The sequence below is a fragment of the Trichosurus vulpecula genome, chromosome X, assembly GCF_011100635.1.
Source record: "Trichosurus vulpecula isolate mTriVul1 chromosome X, mTriVul1.pri, whole genome shotgun sequence".
Lineage (NCBI taxonomy): Eukaryota > Metazoa > Chordata > Mammalia > Diprotodontia > Phalangeridae > Trichosurus > Trichosurus vulpecula.
This window is the reverse complement of record NC_050582.1, coordinates 3,353,850-3,378,463: the sequence shown is the minus strand read 5'-3', so window position 1 is coordinate 3,378,463 and position 24,614 is coordinate 3,353,850. Positions and strand designations below refer to the sequence as shown.

Genomic DNA, 24,614 nt, shown 5'->3' with positions numbered 1-24,614 from the left:
CCCTCAATTCCTACACCACACACGTGCATTTGAAAACAGGAGACGAGCAATTCTACTCATGTGGGTTTTCTGTTATACCACATAAACTGGTATGAATTAGATTCAGTACACAAATGTACAGCCCATAGTCTGGGATTAAGTGGAAAAAAACAGAATAATCACAACTCATTTTTCTATGTTACTCATGGCATTCTACAAAGCATATTCCTCCCAATAACCCTGGGAGGGAAACAGGATCAGAATCATTATCCCCATTATAGAGATGAGGAAATTTGAGTCTCTGAGTGGGAAAGTGACTTGCAAAGGATCCCCCCTCCTCACTAAGTATCCAACTTGAGATTAGAACTCAGGGCTTCTGACTTGAATGCAATGCTGGTCCACATATAAGTTGCCCTTCCTTGGCACTCCTCGCTCCCTGCCAAATTTATCATCTCAACAACCTGACTGAGGTCTAAAGTGGGGACTTAAATGTTCTTCATTTTCAAGAAAGCAATGATGATAAGGAACAAGCCATCTTTATCTGGAATGAAACAGATGTTCTCTCCAAAAGGGTTCACAGTAAAGATACATGCGTGTATGTGTGTGCTTGTGCGCGCACGCGCACACACGCGAGTGTATGTAATGACTCCTCCACTGGAATTCTCCCTCTCCTAATTCAAGTGCGCTTGAGTTCTGCCAACTCCTGTGGAGCTGGACACACTTTGACTACAGCCCAACGATGGTGACAGGTAAAGCAGCTTAGCCCAGGCCTGAGGGGCTCATTACTAGAAGGTCGGTCCTTAGATGATAAGATTGCTTCAGCTATAGCAACTCATAAAACCATCCACTGAGTCCTGGAGGGGTAGCAATCTAGGCTCTGACCTAGATTGATGGAAGGACCCATGCCATGGACCTTTTGAGATACTGAAACACATAACTATATGGTAAATGTTAAGTCCCACAGTGGAGTCCAAAAGATCAGTTCAAGGGCTGCCCCCTTGAAGAAGCCTGCCTTGAGCCACCTCCACCCTACCTGAAAGTATGCTATGCTATTAGTATAGCCATAATAGTATGGCTATTTATCTCCTGTGTGACTTCAAGTATGTCTGTTCCCCTCTCTCAGGAAGTCTCTTATCCATACAAGAAAGGTTTGGGGCTCGAAGGCCTTGGGGGCCCTCCCAGCACTAAGACCTTGGGATTTTCCAGGGACATTTGGTCTGGATCTCTCCTCTGTCCATGCCCTTCTCTTTTGTGGCCAACTTATTTGTCCATTTGTTCATTCACTCATCAAACACTTATTAAGTCCCTGAACTGGGCAGAGCCCTGGACTGGGCTCCAAGAGGGGTAAGAAGATGACATAACTTGGTCTCTGCCCTAGTCTAGAATGTGGGGGGGGGAGGAGCTTCACTCATTGAATCACCTAAGTGCTTACCACATACAGAACCCTACCTGCTCCCTGCCAGGGAAATTCATTCCTCACATTACCAGCAGGTCAGTGACCGAAGCAGGCCCACAGAACGAGAAGGGAAATCTCATTTCTTTTTGTCCCCCTTTTTATCTCCTCTGAGCACAAAGCAAGGGGCTGGCCTCCTGCCTCCAATGAGTTCTCCCTAAGTGACCAGCTGTCCTCTTAGACATGACACAGTCATTTACATTTGAGCTCTTTCTTACAAGATGATGAAGTCCTTGAGGACAAGGACCACGTCTTCTACATCTTTGGGTCTCTCCCTCAGCTAATAAAGAACAAACTGGAGGTGTTCAGCCTAGAGAAGAGATGACCAGGGGTTTGGGAATGGGGAATGTGAGATGAGGGATTAGGCTTTGCACACAGTCAGCATTTCAGAAATATCTGTCAGATCAGTAAGTATAGACTAGGAGGGTGGCCCACACGGCAGCCATCTTTGAATATCTGAAGGGATAATATGGGGAAGAGAAAATGGACCAAGAATCTGGAACTCCAAAGGCCTGCAGAGGTCAGGTAATCCAAGGGAAGAAACTGAGGCCCAGGGTGGTAGAGTGATTTAGACCAAATTAGAACACAGGTCAGGAGTCAAGCCCAGGTGTCAGATGTCAAAGCCAGCCCTGTCCCACCGCTTTCTACTGTACCAATGTCTAAAGAATGTGTCGACTTGCATACACAGGCCAGGGCTGGATCCCTGGACATCAGGCCTCACAGTTCACTGTACTTCCTCACCTATCTTAGGGGTATAAAGGGATAAGCATTGCTACAGCACCTACTATGTGCCAAGCACTGTGCTAAGCACTTTTACAAATATCTCATTTGATCCTTACAACAACCCCAGGAGGTAGGGGGTGCTACTATCCCCATGTTACAGTTGGGGAAACTGAGGCAGACAGCGGTTAAGTAACTTGTCCAATGTCACATAGCCAGGAAGTATCTGTGGCTGGATTTGAACAAAGGTCTTCCTGACTCCAGGCCCAGTGTTCTATCTACTGCTCCACCCACCCACCTTGGATTTAGCACCCCAGACATGAGCCCCTCATGGGACCAGCTCTCTAGTACCAATCCTACTGCTCCCTCTTCTCCCAAAACATCACTCATTAGCAAACAGGGGTGCCCTGGGGAAGGAAGGGGAGATTGCAGTAAGCATGTGTGTTGAATGAATGAATGGACAATCCCTGGGGGTTCAGGCACCCTTGGGCACCATCCACTTACCCAGCTCCCGGTACCCCATCCATACCACCACCTCACAGGACTCCCTGTTTATTGAGGGGTCATGTCATGAAGAATCCAAAAGAGCCCTGGACAGAAAGGAAGGACCCCTGGGTCGGAGGGACCTGACTTGCTATACAACCAGGGGGAAATCTCTTCCCTTCCCCGAGCCTGCTCTGATGAACGGTGTGGCCTTTGGCAAGCCCCTTCCCTAGCCCTTGGCTCTCAGGTTCCATACAAATGAAATTATCTCTATGTTCCCATCCAGATCTGACATTTTAGGAGTAAGAAGGAGGAAAGACAATTATTCCTTAAGCAATGTTCATTGAAATGAATTAAAGTGAAACGTATTCTCTCATTTCATCCTTCTAACAGGCAGAGAGAGGGCAAATACAACCTTTAGGGCAGTGGCAACATGGTTCCTGGCTGAGACAGCAGACAAAGCCATCTTGAAGAAGGATTAGCACCAGAGGACAGAACGTAGACTCGTTGGTGGAAGTTACAGGGGAGGCAGATCCCGGCTCCCTGATGAGGAAGCCTCTTCTGAATGGCAGGGGCTGCCTCAAGAGCCAGTTGTGATTGGCTGTCCATCCCCAGAGGGCTCCAAGCAGAGGCAGGAGGGTAGCTAGGGAGGGGTGGGGCCTCACGGCCATCACCAGCCTTGAATATGCACAATGACCACAACCACAGAAATGCAAAGAATACAAAAAAAAATGCAAACCAAATACTGTCTAATCATGATTGCCAAGCTTGGTCCTTGAGAAGAGTTGAGGAAATGTGCCTCACTCCCTCCACTGCAGAGGTGGAGGGCTATGGGTACAGAACATGGCATGTACTGTCAGGCAGTTGATATATTTGTTTGGCTTGCTTTATGTTACTTTCCATGTAAGTATTTCTTGCAGGGGACGGCTCATGGGGGTGAAGAGGGGGAAGGGATATATTCAAAAAATATTTTTTATAAAAATTAGATAATTTTTAAAACTATGCTATGGAGGGACCACAAGATTTCAAACTTGAAGGAATCTTCAAGTCCAACCTTTCATTCTGTAGAGAAGGAAATTCTGGCCCAAGGTAAGGTGAAGTGACCTGCCCAAGGTCACAAAGCTAGTCAGTTACAGAGGCAGCATCAAACCTAGTTCTCTGGACTCCAAATCAAAGCCCTTTGTACTTTGCTCATATTTTCTATAATCATCATCTCTATTTTACATTTGGGGGAAACTGAGACCCTGTGAACAATGTCACCCGGAAGACACAAAACTGGTACCTGAGGCTGGGCCTCTTGTGTCCCCTGTGCCAGGCCTCATCACAAAATGACAGAGCTGCCCTCCTAGGTCAAACCCCAGCCTCCCCCCGACTAGGAAACCCTGAAACCTCCCACAAAGCCAGAAAACCTCGCCTTAGAGGCCATTTCCCAACAGCCCACAGGGAAGGCCAGAGGGAATATGGCCATAACCAGAGAAAAGGGATCTGCCACCAATACATTACTTTTATCCCCTCCTCCAGGGAAAATGGAACGGAGTCGGGCTTTCTTGTTCTTCTCCTCAGGGGCCACGGGCAGGGGCTTGGAGGTGTGGTTGAGGGCTGAGGAGTCCCGGTTGTTGCTATTCATTCTCAACGGAGGGGCTGGAGGCTTCTCCTCACTATCTGCACCGTCAGACATGGTCAGCAAGAATGCTACTTCACAGCCTCCTAAAGGAAGAGGGAACAGAGTGAGTTAGCAGTAGCATGTGGGAGCACAGAATGCCAGAGCCGGAGGCCATCCTAGTTGGAAGGGACACTGGGTCACAAAATGTCAATGCTGCAGGGAGGGACCCAAAGAACTCTGGCCTTCCAATGTCAGACCTGGAAGGCCTGTACATCTCCTGCAGTCCGACCTGCTTACTTTACAAATGAAGCAGCCAAGTCACAGAGACGTTCAAGGTGGCGCCCGGAACAGGGGGTGATCAGAATCTGAGCTGGGCCTCCACTCTCCACAGCTTTCTGCGTCCAAGCTTGTCTTTGCTGGCATTTCTCTACCACTTGACAATTGCCCAAGCAGTGTCTGTAAACCCAGCGGAAGTGGCCGGAGGAGACCTTCCTGCTGAGCCTGGATCCAAGCCTAGACACCCATAATCCTAATAAGAGTTCCCAGTTTTATGGCTTACAAAGCACTTGACTTCAAATGAGCCTGCGAGGGGGGGTGGGGCAGGTCCTGCCTGTCTGTCACCCACTGCTGCGCAGAAAACCTGAGAGGAAGAAGCACCAAGGCCAGGATCTGAACCCCATGGAGAACTGCAGAACAGGGAGTGACCTCTGAAATGGCAGCCCATCCAACCCAGCCTCACATGGGCCATAGCATCCCATAGACGGATGGAGGCATCCAATGAGGAGGGACCCCATTTCCTAGCCCCCAATGAAGCTCTATCATCCCTCTGGGCAGCTCCGATTCCTCACATCCAGCCTGCATCTGGAGTTTGGAGATCCCTAACCCTCTACCCACCTTGCTCATGGGGCTGCCAAGCAACACAAGGCCCCGTTCCTCTTTTATATGAAGACAAAGCCCATGATCCCAGACACTGGTGTGCACACACATGCACACTCATGTGGGCACGTACATGTGCGCGCGCGCGCGCGCACGCGCGCACACACACACACACACACACACACACACACACACACACACACCACATCTTCTCTCCAGACCATACATCCCCACTGCTCCTCATGTAGCGAGGCCTCTAGACCCCTCTCCATCCTGACTGCCCTGCCCTACCCTGCTCACACTGTAGCTTGTCGGTGTCTTTCCAAAAACTGTGCCATGTGACCTAGGCCCACTATTCCAGGTGGGCTCTGACCAAGCCCAGCCCTCACTGACTGAGCCTTCAAGGATTACAAAGCAGTTTCCACACATCATCTCATTTGCTTTTAGAGGGAGATATTGGCCCTCAGGTCAGGTACAAGTTGGCACAGATGCCCTCAGAGGGTGCAGAGGGGCTAGAGAGACTCTCCCTTTTCTTGCCATGGGCATTAATCATGTCCCTGCAAATGCGGCCCAGGGCTAGGTTAGGTTTTGGGCTCCTGTGTCACCTGACTGTCTCCTAGTGAGTCTGTGGGTCCCAAAGGGCCCAGGAGGAAACGATGCAAGGCTGGAGCATTTGTGTGGCAAACTCCTAAAGCCTCCAGAGCCTCTTACTTTCAAAGCCAAGCCCTCGATCTCACAAGCCTTCTCTAAGCATCTCCTCTTTGCCAGGCACTATGAGAGGAACTGGGACCCCAGAGAGAGACCAGAGTGAAAGCCAGTCTCTGTTCTGCCACTGGGGGCTACAACAGAGACACTGGCACACTCAAGGCACTTTGCACCTTCCCCTTGTCACGGCGGGGACTCAGAGGGAGGGCCTGCCTCCCAATCCTTCCCCCTTTCCTGGGTGCCCCTCGCCCTTCCATCCTTGGGCTTGGGATCAGCATCTACTCAGCTTAACCACCTGTTCTTTTTGGCCATCTGAACGACCTCCTTTGTGCTGAGGTCTCTGGAGAGAGCTCCCGTACCCCAGGGGCTCACATCTCAAAGACTGAACTCATCTGCATGTGGGCAAGAGTGTAATTCCACCCCCTGGTTCACTCCCCAGGAATGTCATGGACTCATCATTTTTTAGAGACTATCTAGTCTCCACGACCTCCTCTTTTAGCCAGAGAGATCCCACAGTCAGTGAGCAACAGTCTAGTTGGGACCAGAGGAAAAGCCTGTGGGTCTCCTGAAAGTCCAACTGGTGCTTATTCAATCTATCAATGGAATCGCTATCAGAGAGCTAGAAGGGGCTTTGGCATCATCTAGTCAAGTCATTTGGGTTAGACTAGGACCACTTTTCCTTCTCTTTGCCTCTTCTCTTCCTCCCATCTCCCCCTCTTCCTCCAGAGGTTACGGATGAGGGAACCCCCACCCCCATTCTCTTCATCCTCAAGGTGGGAGAGGCAGCTCCAGGCTGCAGCCCTCCAAGGCCCCCAGATTATTCAGCCCCCCAGGCCCCAGGCAAGGCAGGATGGGTCCCTACCTCCAGGCAGAGGGTATGGGCATCACCTGCCTCTTCTCCAGCAGCTGCAGAAAAGAGAGAGAGTCCAGGGCCGCCTCCTTCCTTCTCACCTCCTCCCAGGAGCCCCCAGCGTCCCCAGCTGCCTCCATCCTTGGCTGTCCCCAGTGATGCTGATGTCACTGCCTCTCCACCCCATCATTGGCCATGAGCCCAGAGCCCAACAAGGGAGCCAAGCTGGGCCAAGGGAGAAGAACAGAGGAGGACAGAGGAGGAGGGAAGAAATCTAGGGTTGGTCAGGCCAAGCTACATGGGCCAAAACCATGAAGCAGCACTGCAGAGCAGGCCTGCAAACCACTCCCAGAATGCCTAAGCTGCTGCCACCCAGCAAAGGCCTCTGCACACAGTAGGTACTCCTGTTGGGCTGGCTGGCTGGTAGATGCACTCTCACAGGACCCAAGGTGAGAAATTCTTAAGAATGCTAGCCGAGGAATTCCCAGGGGGCAAGGCCCAGCTCAGAATTCACCTCGTCTTTCCTCCCTGCCTCCCCCCATACCCCCAGCACAGGTCCTACACACAGAAGGGAAAATGAAGAGCGAGTGAAGCAGTAAATGAGTGAATGAAAGAATAAGCAGGAAAAGTGCACAGACTGGTGACTGAGTAAATGAATGAGACCCTTCGATGAGCGGCAGGGAAGCAGAGGAGAAAAAAAGCCTGGGTGGAGTCAGGAACCCTGAATGAAAGGTCTGCCATTAGGGCCTTGGCCCTTTCCCTCTCTGGGCTTCTTCAGTTTCTTGCTCTGGAACGTGAGAGGACTGGACTTGATGGGCTCTAACCATAGGTCTAGTCTTCAGTTTCAGTATGATCTTCAGTTTCATCTTTCTAAACTGCTGCTTTCTTCACTGTCCTACCCCACCCAAGAGGCTCTCTCCATGGTTCTCTCTGACCCACAGGATCAAATCCAAACAACTCCAAGAACCTTCCACAGACTGGACCCAACCAACCACACAAGCCTTGTCTTCTCCTTCCTGCCCCCTGCCTGCCCTGCCCAGCTCCCCAACATATTATAAGAAGATTCCTCTTTGCCTCATGCCCCTCACCAGCAAACCCTCCTCTCTACCTATCCTGATGCTGTCCATCAGGCCCAGCTCCACTGTCACCTTCTCCAAGACATCCTCTACCATCTACAAAGCCTTCAGCTGCTCACCAAACCCTTGAATGTTTATACATTTCTTCATTATTTACATTGTCCCCTACTCTTTACAAAGGTTTCCACCATTTAAAATGGCCCTCTACAGTTTACAAATATCTCTATATCTTACCAGACCTTTCACAATGACCTCAACAGGTTAAAATGAATGCTCTCTCTTGCCCTCTGCCCTTGGAAATAAAGGCCGGTAATATAAGGCATGATAAGGGCCTGTCAGAACAGAGCCATAAGTACTAAAGCACAGAATGAACTGAGACTGGGCAGAAAAGCTCCAAAGAGCCAACAGGTCTCTCTTAGCACCCCTGAGAAGGGAGGCTCAAAGAGGGGTGCCACCTGTACTCAGTGGGCAAGGCCTGGGGTGATGAGAGCGACGGCAGAGAGGGCCCAGATGCTTACCTCTTTCACTGCATGTTGGCCCTACCAAGAAATATGATCTTTGGAATGAAAAGAAGAGCTAGAAAAGGGTTCATTGGGAGCTGGTACCATAGGAAAAGCATCAAGTTGGTGGTTCTGAGTGAGTTCATTTCACCTGGCCCTGAAGAACTAAATCCCAGGGTGCTAAAAGAACTAGCAGATGGGGTGGCTGAACCTATCAGTGATTTCTGAAAGGGTATGGAGAATGGAAGAGGGAATACAGGCTGGGAGGAGGGGAAATGTTCTGATCCACAAAACAGGGAAGAAAATGGAGTAAGTGCATTAGAAACCAGAGAGGTGGCCTGATTCCTGGAAAAACTGGAGAAGATCCTCATCTACTCATTAAAGGAGCATATATTATCAAGGAGATAACTGAACACCTAGAAAAGAAAGTGATGGTCCCAAAGAGTCATCATGGCTTCACGCTACAGCAACCTTATTTTCTTTTCAACACAAAATTACTAAATGCTGTCAATTTTAGCAAAGCATCTGATAAAGTCTCTCAGGTTATTCTTGTGGAAAAGATGGAAAGCTATGGAAAACATAATTAGGTGGATTAGGTTCAATTATGAGAACCAAAGCGTTGTCGTTAATGATGGAACCATGAAAGGACGTCTCCAAGGGAGATCTGTGCCAGCCCCAGCATTGTTTGGCATTTTTATCAATGATTTGGTCACAGGCAGATGACACAAAGCTGAGAGGAGAGCTAAACTCTGGGGGTAGATAGGATCAGGATTTTCAAGGTGACTGACTTCCTTGAACATTAAGCCAAATCTAAGAAGACAAAATCTGATACAGATAAATCTTGAGAGGTGGCGTGGAGACAGTGAACAGAGACTTGAAATGGCAGCTCCTCGTACAGAAGGCATGCTGTCTCCCTAGGCTGGGAATCTTCCCTGGCTGTGCCCAGGCCTGGAATGCTCTCCCTCCTGACTTCCCTGGCAGCCTTCAGGTCTCAACTCAAACCCCACCTTCTGGGAAAAAGCTTTAGCTGATGCCCCTCCAGACTCTGAGGATTATCTCTGATGTATCATATATGTAGATATATGTAATAAATATAGAAATCTCCATCTATATACTATGTATAGAATATATAAGTATATTTAGGTAAATATAAATATATGTTTATATAAATATATACATATATTTAGTAAGTCTACAGTATATAAACACATAAATCTACATCTATATATTCCATACATAAATATATAAATATATTTATATAAATATAAACATGTGTTTACATAAATATGTTTACATATTTAATATATTTATATAGCTATCTTTAATAAACGTATGATATAAATATGTAAGTTGACATCTATATATTATATATAATACATAAATATATCTATATACATATAAATATATTTATACAAATACATGTATATATTTAATAAATCCATATTATATAAACATAGAAATCTATATCTATATATTTTCTATAAAAATACGTTTATATAAATATAAACATACATTTATATAAATGTATTTATATATTTAATAAACAGATTTATCTAGCTATATTTAATAAACATATTATGTAACTATATAAATCAACATCTATATCTTTTGTTTGTACATTTGTTTGAATGTCATCTCCATGTTAGATGGTGAGTTACTTGACAGCAGATTTTTTTTTGCCTTTCTTTGTATCCCCAGAACTTAACACAGTACCTGATACAAAGCAGGAGGTTAACAAATGCTAGCTGCCAGTTGAATAAGGAAAATCTGGGTTCAAGTCCTGCCTCTGACACAAACTAGCTATGTGACCATGGGAAAGTCATGTCACCTCTAGTGCCCCAGGTAACTATCTAAGACAGTTATCAAGCTGCATTGGTAGAGGGAATTCTCATACAAAGAGTTGCCTATAGCGCTGAACTCGAGATCCACCCAACACCATCACCACCACCACCACCACCAAAAATGTAAATTCTCACATTGGCGTCCAAAGAATCAACCTCCCAAGTACGGCTCAGGAGAGCACAGCTAAGCAGCAATTTGCTTGAAAAAGATCAGGGCAGGAGAAGGGGGTAGTTAGTGAACCTCAACTCTAAGATGAGTCAACAGTGTGACAGAAGAACCAAAAAAGCCAATCTGACCTTAGGCTCCATAAAGAGAGGCCCAGAATGCAGGCCTAAAGCAGGGACAGCTCTAGCCCTGTTCTTTCCTGGTCAGCTCCCGTCTGGCGTATCCAGGTGTCAGGTGGGAAGGACATTGCTAAGCCTGAGAGTATCCAGAGGCAAGCAGCCAGAAGGACCCTCCAGATCATGCAAAGCAAGGATGAGCTGAAGGAAGTGGGGATGTTTCACCTCGAAGAGGGAAGATTCAGAGAGGACACAAAGTGGAAGCGGGATTAGGATTTCCTTGCTTAGCCTGAGACAGTAGAACTAGAAAGCTCAAAGAGGAAAAATTGAGCTTAACGTAAAGTCACGTCAAGTCAAATGAACAAGCATACCAGGCACTGTGCTAAAACCTGGGGATACAAAAAAAGGCAAAAAATTATCCCTGCCCTCAAGGAGCTCTCAGCCTAAGGTGGGAGACGACACACAAACAACAAGGTACAAACAAGCTCCAGACAGATAAATTGCAGGTAGTCTCAGAGGGAAGGCACTGGCACAAAGGGGAAATGGCAGAGAGGAGGAGAGTGAAGACTCCAGGCCTGGGCACAGGCAGAGAAAATGCAATGGAGTATCTTGTCTGAGGAAGGAAGGACAAGGAGGCCAGTGTCCTTGGATCCCAGAGTAAATGGAGGGGAATAAGGTGGGGGAGGCAAGTTGTGAAGGGCTTTCAACAACAACCAGAGGGCTTTATATTTGATCCTGGAGGGGATGGGGAGCCATTGGAGTTTATTGAATAATACAGGGTGGGAAGTGATATGGGTTAGGGATTGTGAGGCAGAGGGAAAGACTAAGAACAGAGGACAGAATTTCAGATATAAGCATATAATGAGATAATGTGTATTAAGTACATTGCAAACCTTAAAGTGCTACAGAAAAGCTGTTATTATTTTTATGATTATCATCATCATTATCTTCAAGGATGTGACATTTCTATGTGTGGTAAAGTTGGGATGGAGGTGTGTGTCACGGAAAATAAGGAAACTGAGGAATTCAAAGGTTAGAGCTTGAGGGAGGTTGGGGAGGAGAGAAAGACTGAGGAAGAAGCACAGCATGCTGGGGGTCAATAGACAACAGCTACTGGATTTTAGATTGAGAGATAAATAAACCTCAAAGGAGGCAGTTACTGAGTGATGATGGCAGAGGGAAAGCTCGGAAGCAACAATGGGGAGCAAGAAGTGTTCTGCCCAGTGTGTTGGGGAAGGGTAGGGGGTTATAAGGAAAAGTGTAACCAGTGCTGCAGATGGCAGCCAAAGACACAACATTATAAGATGCAGGGAGGCTCAAAAGATGGGAAAAATGAGAAAGGAAAAGGCTTAAGATAAAAGTTCAGTTTGTTACCTATGGGGAAGGTATTCCAGAGAGTAGGTAAGGAAATGGGAGGTAAAGAAAAGCTTCCTGACAATTGGTGACATGGGCTGACTCAGAAGGTGGCAGGGCTTCCCTTATCAGAGGGGATGGATTATCATGTTCCAGGTATATTGCAAAGGATCCCCTTTTTCAGGAAAAGGTTAGCTTAGATGGCTTCCTTTTCAACTCTGACTTCCTGTGATTCTGTGAAATCATTTACACTGTCTTCTACATGTGACAAAATCTGTTGCCATTCACAAGTTGCTCTGTAGCCCTCTACTGATTAGAAGGCCCTGGACCATTTACAAGGTCATCCACTGTTACTACATCCTCTATAGTTTACAAAGTTCTCTCTCTCTCTCTCTCTCTCTCTCTCTTTCTCCCTCCTGCTTACAAATTCTACCATTCACAAAGCCCTCTTTGATTTACAATACTCTTTGCACCAATGGGCTTTTCAGTATACCTTTTTAATGTTAAAAACTAAAGAGAAACAGAAATAAGTTGCTCCAACAGTTCAGGCCAGAATTTCACAAAATGAAGCCAATATGCCAGTGTGAACTCCAATAAAGAGGCCTAAAGCTTCCAATTGCCAGGAGAGGGTCATACCAAGGAAGCTCAGCCTGAGCTCTGATAAACAAACCCAAAGCCTGCAGTAGCTCGGGATGAGGATACTCATTAGAACTGAAGTAAGAGATCTGGAGGACAGAAGTAGAAGGAAAATTAACAGCCTAGAACAGAAGGCAGAAAACCTGAGCAAAGTAGCAGGCTTCATGAAAAACAGAAATATTGGCTCAAAGTCAAAAGACTGGAAAAAATGGATGAAAATGGGAAGCATCTACTTTCAAACAGGTGACCCAGAAAACAGAGAGATTTTAAGAATCAGTGTACTCCCTGAAAACCAAGAAGAGACAAAAAAACCTTAGATACCATGTCAATAAATCATAAAAGAAATGTGCCCAGATCTTAGAAGCAGAAGAGAAAGGAAAAATAGAAAGAGTCCACCAATCACCACCTGAAATAAACCCCAAACTAAAAAACAGCAAGGAACATCATAGCCAAAATCTAGAGCTTTCAACTCTTTTTCAAAGAAAAAATATGGCATAGTCAAAATCACATACCTACTACAAAGGAGGTGAATTCTTCGAATAAGATATTCTAAAAGGCTTACAATTGAAAATAACTGAGCTTCGCAAACTGAGTATAAAACTACAGGGAGGAAAAGGTCCTTTAATAGAATGGAGGACTTTAAAGTATTCCTGATGAAAGAGACAGAGCTTCTCAGAAACTTTGAAATGCAAACACAGGAGTCAAGGGAGAGACTAAACAATAATGAAGCACCTTCTAATAGTCCGTTCTAATTAAGGGAGAAGAGACAAAAGGCTCTTCAGAGTCCCACTTCTTCAAGGGGTACAGAGAGAATTAAGAAAAATAGGGAGGTCTCAGTGTGGTTTTGTTCTGTTTTGTTGGTTTTAGGGGAGAAAAGAAAAAGGAATTTGCAGAAGAAGAGGGAAGAACACACTAAGTCTTGTAATTTGGAGAGGGCAAGACTTTACAAACATGGAGGAAAGGAAAGAAGGGACAGCTATGTCATGAACGTATCTGAACTGAGCAAAGGAGGATTGAGCACATGTGCATGAATGTGTACACAGATGAACGCACGCACACACACACACACACATACACACACACACACACACACACACACACACACAAAGAGTTTGGTGTAGAGATACATTATGCTCCAAAGGGAAACAGGAGGAGACTAAGGGAAGGTTGAAGAAGGAAGACTGGCTTGGGGAAGGAACAGTCACAAGCAAGATAAATTTAAACTTTGAAGTATGGATAGGAAGGAAAGGAAGAAATGAGGGGAAAGTAGAAAGGAAGAGAATGAAACAGAAAAGTCAGAGTAAGGGAGAAAGAGAAAGAAGGAAGGAAGGAAGGAAGGAAGGAAGGAAGGAAGGAAGGAAGGAAGGAAGGAAGGAGGAAGATGAACAAGTATTAGTTTGTGCCAGTGATTACTAAATGGGAATAGAAAGGACTATCTCAACTGTGCATACACTTTTATGAAAATTAACTGCGAACGATAATTTTGGCACGCAAACTGGGCCTGGTTCTGAAACCAAAGGTTCTGTGAAAACTGTTCATTTGTGTAATGCTTTCTCTCTGAATTAATCTATTAGCAGTCGCTAGAAAACATCTCATCATCATTGGTAAGACAGACAGCATCAAGGGCCTAAGGTCTCTTGCTAAAAACCTCATAAACAAATGTAGAAAAGTAGAAATATTAAACACATCCTTTACTGACCACAATGCACCAAAAATTAGAGTCAATATAAAGCCATTAAAGAAATGATTAAAAATTCAAAGACTATTTGGTCTCCAAGAATTGGAGACTAAATAACTTAATCCTCTAGAATGGGTGGGTCAAAGAACAAATGAGATAAAATAAGAATGGGGTAACATACTAAACCTTGGAGGACACAGCCGAAGAAATCCTTAGGAGAAAAGGTAGATCTCGGAATCACTTTCATCCATGAAAGAGAGAAAGGACACATGAATTAGACATATAACTAAAACAGAACAAAAATGTAAAAAAAAAAACTAAAACAACAACAAGGAGAAAATCCAAACTACACACAAAGTAGAAATTCTGAAAAATCAAAAATGGATAAAATGAGAAAGAGGATTGATAAAACTAGAAGCTATTTTTAAAAGTGAACAAAATAAAGCCATTAACCTGCCTTTTTTTAAAAGAGAAGAAAATCAAATTTCAAATATAAAAATAAGAAAAAGAATTCACAACAAATGCAGAGGAGATAAAGAAAAGTACTAGGAACTAATTATCCGATTATATGCCAACACAGTTGATGACAACTGAAATGGATATTTACAAAAATATAAAGTATTCATAACAACAGGAAAAATAGAGAATTTAAATAATCTTATCTCAGAAAAACAAACAGAACAAACCATAAAGGAACTTCCAAAAGGGAAAAAAACCAGAACCAGATGTATTTGCAAGTGAATTCTACCAAACTTCCACAAGAACAATGAATTACAGCATTACATAAATTGTTTGCAAAAGCAGGAAAAGTTAAGATCCTACCAAATTCCCTCTGTGAAACAGATATGGTCCTAATGCCTAAACCAGAAAGAGAGAAGTCATGAAAGAAAATGAGAGATATTTCTAATGAGTATTAATGCAAAAATATTGAATAAAATGTTAGCCAAGAGGGTAAGCAGCATATTAAAAAGATTCTATTCTATGACCAGGTTGGATTTACACTAGGAATGTAGGGTTGGTTCAATATTATGAAAACTATAAACACACGGGTCATATGACAACAAAAAACATGCGATGTTTCCAATAGATGAAGAACAACTGATACTATGATTAAGACATCAAGAAAAAATCATTTCTACAAACTTCAGAATTCTGATGGCTACATTGACCAATCAGGTCTGGAGAGGACAATGATGAAGCAGGGTGCCCACCTCTAGGCAGACAGTGATGGTCTAGAATGTGAAAAGAGCCATGGGCATTGTGGGGATTTGTTGGAGCTGCCTCTGTTACAAACAGAGGTTTTGGTTTGTGTGTTTGTTTGGGGGGTGGGCTGTTGGGATGGGGTAGTGTTGAAACTACTGGGTTAAATTTGATATAGACTTTGAAAAATTAAAGCTATGTATAATAGATTTGTTGGTTTCATATACAATCTTTTCATCTGTTCTTTGCATGTGAAAATGCTCATGTTCACTGATGTCTATTAAGTTCAGAAAAATCTTTTAAAAACCATTTCAAAAAATGGTTAGACTCTGTTTTAAAAAAAAAAAGATGGACAAGGCTTAGGCAGTGCTGAGGAGGCAGAGCCTGCAGACACTGACAAAGCCATCAATGCCCTTTGTGATTTGTCAAGTCCTCAGCAATCTCCTAAGCCTATGACAGCACATGGACCATTTCATCATTGAGAGGGGCCCATACAGTTTAGACTGAGGTCCAGAGAATAGATATTAGAAATAAAGAATCTTGGGGAAAATAGTACGGCCAACCAATTAATGCCCTGGAGATACTGTGTGAGGTGCTATGATTCCAACTATGACACACTACGACTTGAATGGCCTTTCCTTCTCCAGGACTCAGTTTCCCTTTCTATAGGATAGACATTAGATCCTGTGGTTACTAAGGAACTAGCTCTCAAACTGCTTTCTGGGCCTCAGTCTCATCTTTATAAACAATGGGGTTGGAGCTCCTAGTCTCTGGCTTATAGCTGCCCTTTCTTTAAAATGACATGGTCGGATCTGATGATCTCAAGGATGAGGTGAGCTGGCTTGGTTGAGTTTGCATAAGCATTTTTCTTTGCTACAAGGGAAGGTTTATAGGGTTGGGAGAGAGAGGTTGTATATCCAGAAATGTCTGTGGTGGAAAGAAAGAAGAAATCCTTTCCCAAAACCTTTTATTTAAAAAGAAATATTTTAATGAAATCACCGTGTTGGAGCAGATGATCTCTTCAAATCCAGGCCTCCTGCCCTGGAACCCCGGAAACCTAAGCACCTTGCCCATTGCGAACCTGAGTCTCCCTCCTAATAAAAAGCAAACTGGGTTGTACAGAATACTGCATAAGCTAGCAGTCTGGGTCACTGTGGAATATTTTCTTTATTACAAGAGAAGGCTTGGGGAGTGGGGAGAAGGGCCCAGGAATTACTGGGACATTAAAAACAAAAGGCATTAATTAATAAAGCTTTTACCTGAAAATACCTGGGTGGGATCAGATCTCTTAAGATCCTGGATTCCTGGCTTGAAACCCTTTAAGTGGCTCCAACTCTCTGGGCCTCAGTTTCTTCAACTGTAAAAGGGGTTGAACTCCATGGTCCTTGACTTCCCTAGATCTCCATACCCTCATCTATTTGAATAAGAAAATGCTTTGCCCAATCGCTCTATAAGAGCCCTGTTACTTTATGTAAAATCATTTGTTCCCAGTGGCCCCACATACACTCTCTGGGACCCAGTTTCTCTTGCTTTATGATAAAGGATTAAAATGTAAGTGCAAAGAACAACCAATATACCACTTTTTAAAAAATCTGATTATAATTATGGTCATAGTTATCAATTTACAGCTGGAAGGTGGAGTCCAACCTCCTCTGTAGATTAGGAAACTGAGGCACGGGCCTATTAAGTGGCTTGCCGTTATTCAATTATAAGGTTTAAACTCTACGTTGAAAAACATGAAAGAATGTACCAAGGTATGTGACTATGGAGGTAGATCCCTATACATACTGTAAGATCCCTTGATATGCTAATGCACTGTGCTGAAAGTCTGCAAGAGCTGGGTTCAAATCCTCCTTCAGGATGTGTGACTCTGGGCATCTCCTTTACTGAGGTATTGCAAGGATCAAATGAAAAAAAGAGGTTTAGCATTTAGCAAAGCTTTAAAATGTGATGCAAATGCCAGCCATCATCGTCATTATCTTATAGTGGGTAAACTTTTCTCTTGATCATTTATTCTTATGTGGGATGAATCTCTGGGTAGGGAAAGGGAAGACATATATTTACAAATGACAATGATCTGAAAACAAAAATTTTAAAATTATATTTATATCATGGTCTCTAAAGACCCCAACTCCAGCTGTGACTACCAGTGATCCTGAGGTTTCATTATCTCTAAGTCCTAATTTATTTCTTTAAACAATGAGATATTTGGACCCTAGCTTGCCCAATTGTCATTTGGGGTCATGTCTTCCAAAGTCCTGCCACTCTGTCCCCTCAGCTTTTTTTAATGACAGGGCTGGCCAGAGTAGTCTTGAAATAATGGAATTCCAACTAGATACCATAAACCCTGGTACTCATTCCTCCCATTTCTACCTTTAAACAATGACATATTTGGACTTCAAGGTTGCCTGAGTATTGAACTGGGTTCATTCCTTCCAAGACAGCTTCTCTCTGGTCCTCAGTTTACCTCCCTTTAAAACACAGAGTTAAAAAGAATGTATTGGAAAGCCCTGATTCTAGGTTTGATTTCCTGTAACCCAAGGAACCTTCTCTTATCTGGGTTGCAAAATCTTCATCTCTTGAATTAGGAAATTTTTTATCCATAAATGGCCATATTTTCCCTAAGGTAATTTCTTTCTTTTTTTAAGTGTTTACTAAGAATTTTTGGTTTTCTATCACCTGCATTTCCTACTATATCCATCCAAGTACACCTTCTTTTATAATAAAGGAAAAAAGAAAGAAAATTTTTAGCTAAGATAATTGGCATATAAAAAAATCGGCCTTGTGTGCAGTGTTGCAGACCCATGATCCTCTGCCTCCTAGCCATTTGTTCAGATCTCTTTTTTGTGGCCAAGTTTGGATTGTTTGGTGGTGGTTCTTTCCACCTACATTATTGTAGTCATTGTGTAGACTGTTCCCCTGATTCTACAGACTTCATTTGGAATCGATTAATCTCTGCATCCGTAATGTGTGTCATTGCTTTAGATTCATGGAATACAATTTGTTTAGTGTTTCCCCAGTTGATGGACATCTAGGACACTTCCAGCTCTCTGCTCCCAAATTGTGCTGCTATAAATATACCATTGACCTTGGGGACTATGTCCAAGAGCAGACTCTCTGGGTCAAAGGGTGTGGAAGCTTTTGTCAAATTCACGGCTACAGCACCAACACATTTGCCCCTTCCAGCACTGAATTGATTCTTGCCATCTTTTTTGCATCTTGGCCCACGTGCATGGTGTAAGGTGGAATCGCAGGATTGTTTGGACTTGCATTCTGTTAGTATTACGGATTTGAAGCATTTTTTGTCACGTGGTTGTTAGTACTTTACAGTTTTCTTTTCAGAACTGTTGGCTCATATCTTTGGACTGCTTATTGTGAGGAATGGATTTTGGTCTTACATATTTCTGCTAGTCATCTACCTATCTAGGAGGGGAGAGGCTTACTAGAAATATAGAAATACAAGAACTTTTTTCCCAGTCAGCCACTTCCTTTCTGAGTGTACTTGCAGTATTTTTTTCATCCAAAAGCTCTTTGCCTTCATCTAATCAAAATGGAAACTTGTGGCCATCAAAGAACTTCATTCTTGCTGGGTATCCATCCTACTCCTAGCCCTAGTTTATCCTAGCCCTGATAACCCTGTGTTACACTGAGAACCCACGAGCGACTGAAGACAGCTCTTACTGGGTGCAACATTGTTCAATTTTCAACATAAGCATTTACACACTGGATATGCCACAAATCCAATCTTGATTTATTGTTTGGTTGATTGTCTAGACTGAAGAAAGTCATGGAGAAAATGTTGATGATGCAGAGATGTGCCCTCAATACATTTTTCTTTAAGGGAGCTGGTTGTTAAACATCTACCAACATGCCTCCAAACGAAGGGATCCCATGGTCACTAAAGGCCTGGATCCTCAATCTGACAGTCATTTCTCTCTGCAGATTGTCTTCCTCTGAGCTATAGGTTTATCCTTTGGGAATTGAGGCCTCTGGAAACCAGAGCTCCTCAAGTGCTTGATCCTTTCCCTGGGGTCCTTTATTCCCAAGCCCTAAGCATTCCAGGCCTCAGTTGTCCTCTTTTTAGAAGACACTTGGTGAAAATATGATCTCTAAAGGGTGGTTTCCTCCATTCATAGACTCAGTTTCCCTGAGCAATGACTGTCTACACAATGGTCCTAACCATGACAGCCGATATTCCCTCTTTGTTCAAGTCTCTGGGAATCCAGGATTACTTCAAGGAAGGCCCCATAGGAGGTCCCTGGTTGCTTGAATTTTTATTAATACATTGTTTGGCAACATTTCTTCCTAAATGTCACCAGCCCAAACATAGGAACTCAGTTTCACTATATTTGGGAGAAGTCCCATGGTCAGTAAAGACCCTTATCCCCAGCCAAATAGGCAAGGGTCTCAAGTGCTTGTGATTCTCTTAATCAGTTTTCCCCATTGGCAAATGAGACTTTGGGAAACCAAAGTTTCTAACTTACATGATCCTTTACTTGGCATCATTTCATCCCAAATTCTAACTCTGGGGTGGGGACCATGCAGGCTGGAGGACACCACGTATGGCTATCTAGGTCCTTGGGTGCGGCCTTTTGACTGAGTCCAAGTTTTACAGAACCAATACTTTTATTACTGGGATTTGTTCTGTAACATTTGGATTCAGTCAAAAGGCTGTACTTGAGGACCTAGAGGGCCATGTGGGGCCTCAAGGATGCAGGTTCCCCACCCCTGCTCCAACCTCTCAGGGCCTCAGTTTCCCTTTCTTCAGAAGAAACACAAATAAGACAATGTTCTATAAGGAGAACAAAGGTCTAAGGTGTTTATTCCACTCCTGGCCTCACCTTCCCAGCCCTGATACCCTATATTCCTCTTTTTTCATTCCTTTCACTTCTAGCAAAGACCTCTCTGGATTGGCCTGTGAGATCTTCTTCCTAAGACCTCTTCCCACCTACTCATTCTGTCCCCAGGTTGCCTTTTCTTAAGTTACTGGTTGAATCTGATATCCTGTAAATGCCCTGCTTCCAACCCTGAATTTTCTTCCCAGTTAATGCCTTCTCCTGTGCTGTTCTCCATTTCCTCAGGTTCTTAAGCACTAGATTTTTGACCAGTGGTGCATCTGAGGTCTGGAGGTCCCCATGCTCCCATTTGCCCACACTTGCTGCTGCAATTTCCCTTTCTTTAAATGCCCGGCTTGGTGATTGCCCTGACTCCACCTTTCATTCTGAGCTCCTGAGTGGCCGCTCTTTGCTCAGGGTTTTCTCCCGTTGGACTCTCCAGTCTCTTATTTCCTGAAACTGTTGCCTGCAAACTGTGCCCCCACTTTGGGCCTCACTTTGCCTCTCTTTAAATGACCATGTTGGATCAAATCATCTCTAAGTGCCCTGATTCTGGGGCTGAAACTCAATGCCTTCCCCCTAAAGTTCTAAGCTTCCATCCCTCTAAAATAACTGAGTAGGGATAGGTGGTTGCCAAGATTCCTGATTCTTCTTCTGCCACTCCATGGGGAGGCCTTAAGTGCCTCCGCTCCAGGGTCTCTTTGTCCTCAAAGATAGAACTAAGGGTTGCCCATGGTGGTCTCTAACCCCCTGATTCCATAGGAGCCTTTGAACTCTTTGGCTTCCAGTTTCATGAGGAGACATTTCCCTTCTGGGCCTCAGTTTACCTCTCTAAATAACAAGAGTGGAGCCCATAGTCTTTCAGTGGCCTCATCCTAATCCTGACTGTGTGTGATCCCCGGTGTTTCTTCCCTTCTGAGCCTTAGCTTCCTCCTTCAAATAAGGAGAACTTTTTACCCCCTAGTGTCTAAGGGTCCACATTCATTTTCTGCGACAGTTGCTGCTAAAATTTTCTACCAGACTCTCCCTTTTCCCCCACCATGGTCACTTCTCTGTCTTTAAATAACTGAGTGAAACCAGTGGCTCCTAAAGGCCCTGATTCAGACCTGACTTTTTGTCTCCTCATGGCCTTCACTTCCTCAGTAGGGTAGAATACCCACCTGGCCAGGGCTTTTGTCTTCCTCTGCAACTTCCTGCCATCAGAAGGTGCCAAAGAAAAGTGGGATATGTGCAAGCAAATAGTCCCAGTCATTTAAAGTCAAAGCAGTTGCCTATGGTCATTTTAATGTCTCGTGAGGAGGAGGAGATTTAGAAAGCCAGTCACTCTGCTTTTGGAAGATATCTCCTTAGCCATTTACTCTCTCCTTAACCACTTGTTCTTTCTTATTGCCTGTTACGATGCCCTAATCTCCCCTACTTACCTTCCTCCTTCTCAAGAGGACCCCTGTCAAACACTCCCGAGACCTAGTGGAGATGTTGTGACAGCATCTGTCTTGTGACCAGCCTGGGGTTTGTCTGACACTGATGGTTACAAGGACACTCAAGAGCTCCTGAATAAATATGGCGAGTGGCATGAAGTCATTACGGGTAAAGACAGACCTTAGGAAGGGAGTACAGGGAATTGGACAAAGACCAAAATGGTCAGGGGCCAATCTATCCTCTACTAACACGGCCTCTGGAGGCACTGAGGAAACATCAGAGACAGCCCGATGAGTGGAGATAATGAAAATTACAGACCTCACTAGGAACAGTGGCCAACCCATTTTCACTCTATTTTAAAAGTCCATGCGACATCATGAAAGAGATTTTAGTCTTATATGAGTTAAGTTTGTTATGACCCACTTTGGAATTTTCATACCTCTTAAACTAGAAGTGTTGTACCAGAAGCGAGCGAGACATGCCACAGAGTATAAGTTTTAAATGGAGAATTTATTAGCCGGCGGCCATCGGGGCTGCACCCCAAATCAATGGCCCCATGTTGGGGTGACGGTGTGACTTATATAGGACATGTGGGGGTACAGTGGTTAATTATCTCCTGGAACCTACAGGCCAGATCACAGGGTGGGGGGAACAGGAACAAAGGTCCTGGCTGATCAAAAGATTCACTCAGCTTATGGTTAGGTGGGATAATCTTATTGACATTTCTTGGTGGAGTCCTGGAGCCCCAGGGATATCTGCTACACAGAAAGGGTCTGCCAGGTTATCCTTCAGTGGGATGGTCCTATCTATTGACATTCCTTGGAGAAGTCACAGGGCCCCAGGGATTTCTGTTAAATGCCGAAGAGATCTGAGTCCATTCTTTCTGGGGGTGCTTGTCAGTAGCTAGGGGTTTCTCAGGGGTTCCTAATTTTTCCAGTATTACAGAAGGAAACCCAGACAAGGCAATGGAGGCCATGCTGACTCCAGACCAGAAACTCGATGCTGCTCACACCTGTTCATTCAGCTGGAACTACCAAAGATGCCTCCCTTGAGCACAATCTCCCACTTACCCAGACACCCCAGAAGTTTAACCAGCCACCTTGAGCCCCACTTTCCCTGGAGCAGAGCTTCCCGGACCAGGGTTTTTCTTGAAATTTTTTTTCTTTTTTCCAGTTGGGATTCCCTCTCTCTGACCAACTTGGCATGTCCCTTTGAACTTCCAGTGATGATTAAGGCATTATCTGGTGGTGCCCTGGAGCAAATGGGACTGCTCCGAATCTCAACTGCAAATAGTCCCACATTAGCATGCTGCCTGTCCAGTGAAACGAGGTACAGATCTCATGGGTGGGGCAGGTTTTCTCAGACAGTATTGTTTCAGTGTGGGATACACTGAGTTCCTGATATGCTTCTTGATTTAGAGTATACCATCACATCACACTGTATGTGGATGTGGGATGCTTTGTACCACTGCTTGCTGAGCCAGTTTTCATTAGAATTGGACAAAATGAAGGTCAAAACCTTAGAAATGTGTTACACGGAACAAACATGCAGGGGATTTCTAAACCTAGGAATAGAGTTCAACGTAAAAATAAAGACATTGGAAGACTGTCAAAGGATAATGGGAGTGATTTGGGGGAAAGTAAAGCAAGCGCTGATAGGTGAGAAGAGGCATCCAAGACCTGCTCTGTTTTCTGAAGTGATGAAAATCTGGTAGGCAGAGTACTTGGGAGGTGATCACCTGGCTTCTCTCTGAAGAGAAGGGCTTTCTCCAAGAGTTCAAAACTGTAATGGGTAGGGAAGGTTTGCCACTGGATCAACTGGAAGGCCTAAAAAGATTCTATGCCCACAGATGCTGCTCCCCTGAGGGTAGCCCTGGTCCAATTAAGAATCTTCTTAGGAAGGAACCTTGGAAGCTAGGACTGGGCCAAAAGGTAAAGGAATGCATATGCAGCCTCCAGGCTAGGTTGTGCAGCTTTCCAGTTACCAGCAAAAAAGGAAGAGGCCCCCCTGACTTTGTAATGCAAATGGCCAGGCTACAATAGAGGGGGCCAGACAAAAGAGCAAGAAAGCACTGAAGGTCAGACTGATCCAAGTGGCCAGAGGTCTGCTCTACACAGGGAGCTGGTATTGAAAGAGAAGAGAAATAACTGAATTCCAAGAAATTACTAGAAAGAGCAAGACTGATGTCAGGGCCAGGCCTGGAAAATACGTGTACTACAAAAAACTCTGACTTTGGCTGGCCCCAGAAAAATCTCTTCAGCCATAGGCCACAGAAGCAAGGAAAAAGACCACCCACCATTTGTTGCCCATACTCAAGGGACTACAGAAAGTGTGCAGAGAGATGGAACAGGGTACAGAACCATTCCTCGGAGAAGCAAAGACTCAGGAGATCAGACCCCACAACGGCAGAGGCAGATCTATCTTCAGAGCTGCAAACAGGTGAAGGACACTCTGGAGAGAGGAATGCAGAGTTGCTGGGTCTGAAATCTCTGGAAATGAGCACAGGGCAAGGGACAGAGGTCACATCAGACTCATTGTTAATGTGGGCCCATTCCACCTGGTCTCACAGGATTATAAGCAGTAGCATCCATGCAGATCACAGGTGCAAGGTATCTAATTGTGCTGGACCATTTCCCAAGTGACAATTGTATTGTAGGCATGTGACATTTGAAAACAAGGCTAGGACTCTGTGAGCTACATGACAAGAACCATCCATACCTGGGCTACATTGGAGTAATGCAGAAGGTCACTAAGGAAGTCAGTATCGTGGGGTTGAAATGGATTGGGACTATCTCCAACCTACCCAAAACGGCACCAAAATATTGCAAAGAGCAGGAGGCTAGGGCATAATACCTGAACACCTGGACTACCCTAGATGCAGCCTGGACAGGAGCTCACAAGAAGATAGGAACAAGTGGTAGCCCATCATACAAACAGATTCTCCCAGAGAGGCTGGCCTTTGGTGACTACTTGGTGCCTGAAGACTAGTTGGTTGGAAAAACTAAACAAGAGGATGAACATGCTCCCAGCATAGGAGTGGGATGTTCCAGAGGAGCAATACACTGAACCCACCTATCTGACTCTCAATTTTCTCTAGAGATGTCAAGGAAGATTCCCACATCTGT

General features: G+C 44.6%; 1 protein-coding gene across 1 annotated transcript in view; it reads right to left on the bottom strand.

The window, feature by feature from the left end:
- The window catches only part of PAK3 (p21 (RAC1) activated kinase 3), a gene marked incomplete in the record, with an annotated part of 58,330 nt that overhangs the window by 11,980 nt on the left and 21,736 nt on the right, over positions 1 to 24,614 (bottom strand). Inside the window, 1 exon segment of the mRNA XM_036740348.1 lies at positions 4,139 to 4,342. Coding sequence (XP_036596243.1) covers positions 4,139 to 4,313 — 175 coding nt within the window.